Source organism: Protopterus annectens, chromosome 16.part0 (genome assembly GCF_019279795.1).
Source record: "Protopterus annectens isolate FY-2018-M chromosome 16.part0, PAN1.0, whole genome shotgun sequence".
Taxonomy (NCBI): domain Eukaryota; kingdom Metazoa; phylum Chordata; order Ceratodontiformes; family Protopteridae; genus Protopterus; species Protopterus annectens.
The window spans coordinates 78,802,621-78,809,201 of NC_056750.1; the positions used below are offsets into that span (position 1 = coordinate 78,802,621).

The 6,581-nt window shown below is 36.3% G+C and overlaps 1 protein-coding gene across 1 annotated transcript in view; it reads right to left on the bottom strand.

Annotated features, from left to right (window-relative positions):
- Nucleotides 1-832: 832 nt before the first annotated feature.
- The window catches only part of LOC122790957 (ubiquitin-conjugating enzyme E2Q-like protein 1), a 267,038-nt gene continuing 261,289 nt past the window's right edge, over nt 833-6,581 (bottom strand). The window contains exon 3 of the mRNA XM_044058678.1: nt 833-2,434. Coding sequence (XP_043914613.1) covers nt 2,303-2,434 — 132 coding nt within the window. The 3' untranslated portion in view covers nt 833-2,302. The remainder of the gene's footprint in view (nt 2,435-6,581) is intronic.

The following is a 6,581-nucleotide window of genomic DNA, read 5'->3' on the forward strand; positions in this document are numbered from 1 at the left end:
ATCCATACTGCACTGAAGTGTTAGGTAGTTGTGTAGTTTGACTATTTGGAAGTGTAATTTTAACCTGCAAAACATACCTCTCAGCTGTCCAGATTTTCGCAGAATGTTCAGATTTTTGACTCATATTTTTACTCTGTTCCTCATAAAAGTGGTGGCTTTCTGGATTTTTGTGAGAAATCAGTGAGAATTGAATTCATTATATAATGACAGTTATTTGAGTTTCTGACTTTGTATCCTTCAGAAAATGCATGGTAACACAAGAACTTTTATTTAAGTGACTTTTTAAGCTTGTTAGAGCGATATTTAAAATTTGTCCCTATTTTTGGGACTTTGTCCCCTCATTATTTTTGGCTTTGTCCAGCTTTTTGTGCTAAGAGTTTGAGAGCTATGATTCAGTCTTTTACTATCAGACATAAGTATGCTACATACTGAGACATTAATATTTCCAGATCAGTAGCACCCATATATCTGTAGTGACACTTTGAAATTTTAGGCATCAGACTGTGGTAACTGGTCTTTTCATGTGGAAAATATTAATATCCCAGTTGCAGTACCTTAGCTGAATGGTATATTTTAAATAGCACTGACTTTAAGATTCTGACGTTTTTGTTAATGTTTGCGGGAAAGTTCTTTGTTAGCTAGTTTTATACCTTTACAATGTTCTTTTTCTGCTAGCATTTACTGTTTTGGTAAATGAAGGCATCAATATTTAAGGATGAACCTGGATGGATAAGTGCTGTAAAGCTTCTATCAATAAACATGCAACACTAACCTTACACCGACCAATCCTTCTTTAAATACTAATTAAAAATAGAAATACTAATGTTGCCTATTCACCATCTCAATGATTTTAATTTTGTTGGAATTTTTAGCGAGCACACAAAATAAGACACTCAGTCTTAAGCAAAATCATTTAGCAACAACTCCACAAATACATTCAGTTCGAAAACTGTCATCATTAATGTTATAACTGACCAGCTACATTTAAGTGAATGCGAATATACAAAGGTTACCCGTTCCATTTATAACAGAGACAATTTTATCAGGACTCAAGTCATTCAGAAGCGTTCCATTTGGTGCTGACTTAAAGTAAGTCTATCCAAATCTTACTTGTCACTAATGACACTTTCATCTTAATATTAAAAAAAAAACATAACGAACAAAAATGGCCAAGTCTTTTGAAAGCATTACCCTTAAAGAAATCATAAAAATGAGTTTGAAAATACTAGTCAGATAATTAAGTCCCCCATATTAATAATCAATGAAACACACATATATTTAAGTTACATCATTAACAAAATTCCATCTCTCTTTAAAGTTGATGTACCAGGTAGTTAAAATAATTATCTTTCCAGGTAATTAAACAAACTCATTAATATTTCTTCCTCTTTTGAGTGGTGTGGGTTATTTGGTTTCGACATTAAAGAAAGGCATTTTGATGTTGTGGGTTACATATAGATAATCATTACTGTTCAGTGGTGTATGCTGAGCAAATATTACCACATAGCCAAAGTATTGGGCAAGTACTTCTCCAGCCAAGGCATACAGTGGTATCCGTTTGGCACACAACCCAGTCCACCATCAAGCTAATGAAACAGCTTTTCCTGACACTTACTCATCTTCAGAATATGCTTGTTTTTACTGTGCTTTGAATATATTTTTTCAGCCCTGTTATCCAGTCAGATGATACAGTTTTATGAACCCATTTTGTAAAAGTAATCTGTGAAAATCTTAATCTTTCAGTTGTGTGTGTCACATGGCTACCCTCTGAATTATTCATATGTCCCTAAAGATATGTACACAAATATAGCCCGGGGCAGGGGGATGGGCTTTGTTAAGTAAATAATTTTAAAGACATTTAAATAGCACACTTTTATCAATTGTCTAGGCATTTACTACTATGCTGATCTTTTACACTTGTAGAATTGCTGTGATTCTAGCTCAACGTTTCCGACACAGTAACTATTTTAATACAAAGGATGACTTACCTTTCAAACTGAATTTTTTTAAAACTAATTAAAGAATGTGAATGGACTCAGACTTAACCACCTCCACAAATCAGCAGGTGTTTAAACTGCTTAAGAGAAATGCACAACCCACTATCCTTGCAGCACATTTCTTTTGTTTGCACTGATTAACAGCTACAAACCCATGTGAGGTTGCTTTATCCTTACATGAATAAAAATGCTAAGGTCTGTTAATTTCCAGAGAAAAAAGACTCATTCCCACCCTTTCCCAATCTAATTGTTCCATTCATTCCACTTTGGAAAATTGTCCTTTGCTGCCATATTGCTTGTTTCTGTTACCCATCCATGCTTGGAGGTGTAACCCAGCCATATTTCTCGTGAGTCTTCATCAGGTTTCTGAAGCTGGCTTCAGCTTCCTTCCGAGTGAAAGCCTTTCTTGATTTTCCTGTCTTTCTGCAAATCCGACCCTGCAGAAAACAATGCCAGAATGATTAGTTTCTAATATAAAATGCCGCTATTATACAATTTCTTTCAGTGAATACAAAACAGAATGAAATTACTCTTTACAGCTGCAATATTTTTCATATAACATCAGAAAAAGAAAGTTAATTCTGCTGCTGAAAAAATGATCTGTGAAATACTGTTTTTATTTATTTACCTTCTTATTTGCAATGGTGATGGACAGGTTGACAGAAGAGATCAGACAGGAGTCCCCATGGACTGTGATGTTTGCAGATGACATTGTGATCTGTAATGAGAGTAGGAAACAGGTGGAGGACACCCTGGAGAGGTGGAGATATGCTCTAGAGAGAAGAGGAATGAAGGTCAGCAGGACTAAGACAGAATATATGTGTGTGAATGAAAGGGAGGATAGGGGAATGGTGAGGATGTAGGGTGTAGAGGTGGCAAAGGTCGATGAGTTTAAGCACTTGGGATCAACAGTTCAGAGTAATGGTGAGTGTGGAAGAGAGGTGAAGAAGAGAGTACAGGCAGGATGGAGTGGGTGGAGAAGAGTGTCAGGAGTGATTTGCGATAGACGAGTACCAGTAAGAGTGAAAGGGAAGGTCTACAAGAGGGTAGTGAGACCAGCTATGTTATATGGGTTGGAGACAGTAGCATTGACAAAAAGGCAGGAGTCAGAGCTTAACATGGCAGAGCTGAAGATGTTAAGATTTGCACTGGGTATGATGAGGATGGACAGGATTAGGAATAAGTATATTAGAGGGTCAGCCCAGGTTGGAAGGTTTGGAGACAAAGCCAGAGAGGCAAGATTACATTGGTGTGGACATGTGCTGAGGAGGGATGCAGAGTATATTGGGAAAAAGATGCTAAGGATGAAGCTGCCAGGTAACAGGAAAAGAGGGAGGCCTAAGATAAGGTTTATGGATGTGGTGAGAGAGGACATGCAGGTGGTTGGTGTGACAGAGCAAGATGCAGAGGACAGAAAGAAATGGAAACAGTTCATCTGCTGTGGCGACCCCTAACGGGAGCAGCCAAAAGAAGAAGAAAATATTTATTTCCCTTCTTTTTATTGTGTTTGCTCCAGTAAAATTTATATTTTCCTGAGACCAAATACCCCGGGTCTCATTCTAAGGCCTCAAGTCCACATTGTACAAAATGTCAGTAAGTGTTTTCTATAGGAAAACACTGCCATTGTGGTTTCTGTGTGTACATTAGCATTAATTACTTTATTTCTGGAAATTTCTTAATTTTTTGTGTCTTTGTGCAAATGTGATATTGATATGCATACATTTGGGGTGAATTGGCACCAGCCTCCCTGGCTGCACCATTTTCAAAAAAAGTTAATTTTTAGTTGTGCTGGGTTTGGGCCATTTGAGTTCAACAGACTTGGTTTCTTGCTAATGTGCATCTCGACCTTTCATTGTGGAACTATTAGATCATTGTGAGTTCTTCTTCACTAGTCAGTTATTCTGTCTTAATTACAGTCAGACTTCCTGGTATAATTCTGAAGTATGAGGCTAAGACTGATGAGTGAGTATGTCACAGATGACTGTAGGCTCTGACAGTCTGTTATCCACCTATCATGTAGGCTCTGACAGTCTGTTATCCACCTATCATGTGGGCTCTGACAGTCTGTTATCCACCTATCATGTAGGCTCTGACAGTCTGTTACACACCTATCATGTAGGCTCTGACAGTCTGTTATCCATTTATTATTTAGGGTCTGACAGTCTGTTATCCACCTATCATGTAGGATCTGACAGTCTGTTATCCACCTATCATGTAGGCTCTGACAGTCTGTTATCCACCTATCATGTAGGCTCTGACAGTCTGTTATCCACCTATCATGTAGGCTCTGACAGTCTGTCTGCATATATTGTGTTTGTACCCTCATCCCAACCCTCATATCCACTCTGTATACAATACACCTACATACTGTGTTTATACCCTCATACCAACCCTTGTATCCACTATGCATATAATAAATGTACATAACCCTCATGCCAACCCTCATATCTACTCCACATATAATAAATGTTCATACTGTGTTTATACCCTCATGCCAGCCCTCATATCCTTTCTGTATATAATAAATATACATACGGTGTTTATACCCTCATGCCAACCCTCATATCCACTCTGTATATATTACATGCACCTATTGTGTTTATACTCTCTTGCCAACTCTCATATCTACTCTGTATATAATCCATGTACATATTGTATTTATACCTTCATGCCAACCCTCGTCTCCTCTCTGTATATAATAAATGCACATATTGTGTTTATACCATCTTGTCAACTCTCATATCCACTCTGTATAAAATAAATGTACATAATGTTTGTATACCCTCTTGCCAACTCTCATCTCCCACTCTGTATATAATACATGTACCTATTGTGTTTATACCCTCTTGCCAACTCTCATATCTACTCTGTGTATAATCCTTGTACATATTGTGTTTATACCCTCATGCCAACAATCGTATCCACTCTGTATATAATAAATGCACATATTGTGTTTATACCCTCTTGCCAACTCTCATATCCACTCTGTATATAATCCTTGTACATATTGTGTTTATACCCTCATGCCAACAATCGTATCCACTCTGTATATAATAAATGCACATATTGTGTTTATACCCTCTTGCCAACTTTCATATCCACTCTGTATATAATAAATGTACATATTATGTTTTAACCTCATGCCAGCCTTCATACCTACTCTGTATATAATGCATTCACATATTGTGTTTATACTATCATGCCAACCCTCGTAAACACTATGTATTTAATAAATGTCCATATTGTGTTTATACCCTCATGCCAACCCTCATATCTACTCTGTATATAATAAATGTACATACTGTGTTTATACCCTCATGCCAGCCCTCATATCCTCTTTATATATAATAAATATACATACTGTGTTTATACCCTCATACCAACCCTCATATCCACTTTGTATATAATACATTCACATATTGTGTTTATACTCTCATGCCAACCCTCGTAAACACTATGTACACAATAAATGTACATATTGTGTTTACACCCTCATGCCAATCCTCATATACACTCTGTATTTAATAAATGTCCATATTGTGTTCATACCCTCATGCCAACCCTCATATCTACTCTGTATATATTAAATGTACATACTGTGTTTATACCCTCATGCCAGCCCTCATATCCACTCTATATATAATAAATATACATACTGTGTATACCCTCATGCCAACCCTCATATCCACTCTGTATATAATACATGTACATATAGTGTTTATAACCTCATGCCAACTCTCATATCCACTCTGCATATAATAAATGTACATATTGTGTTTATACCCCCTTGCCAACTCCCATATCCACTCTGTATATAATAAATGTACATATTATATTTATACCCTCATACCAACCCTCATAGCCACTCTATATATAATAAATGTACATATTGTGTTTATACCCTCATGCCAAATCTCATACCCTCTCTCTGTATAACACATGTACATATTGTGTTTATACCCCCTTGCCAACTCCCATATCCACTCTGTATATAATAAATGTACATACTATGTTTATACCCTTATGTCAACCCTCATATTCACTCAGTATATAATAAATGTACAGATTATGTTTATACCCTTATCCCAACCCTCATAGCCACTTTGTATATAATAAATGTACCTATTGTGTTTATACCCTCTTGCCAACCCCCATATCCACTCTGTATATAATAAATGTACATATTATGTTTATACCCTTATCTCAACCCTCATAGCCACTCTGTATATAATAAATGTACGTATTATATTTATACCCTTATCCCAACCCTCATAGCTACTCTGTATATAATAAATGAACGTATTATGTTTATACCCTTATCCCATCCCTCATATCCACTTTGTATATAATAAATGTACCAATTGTGCTTATACCGTCATGCCAACCCTCATATTCATATAGCAAAAATTCATACTAGATGTGTGTAATATAAAAAGAGATGAAAGGTGGACCTGGAACGTAATCCAAAAGAAAAATATAAAAATGTAGCAGATATCCACTCTGGCTGAAATAACTCTTTATTATAAAAAAGAATAAATAATAAAAATAGTTTAGTGCTTTCATGGCTGTCCTGCTTCCTCAGAC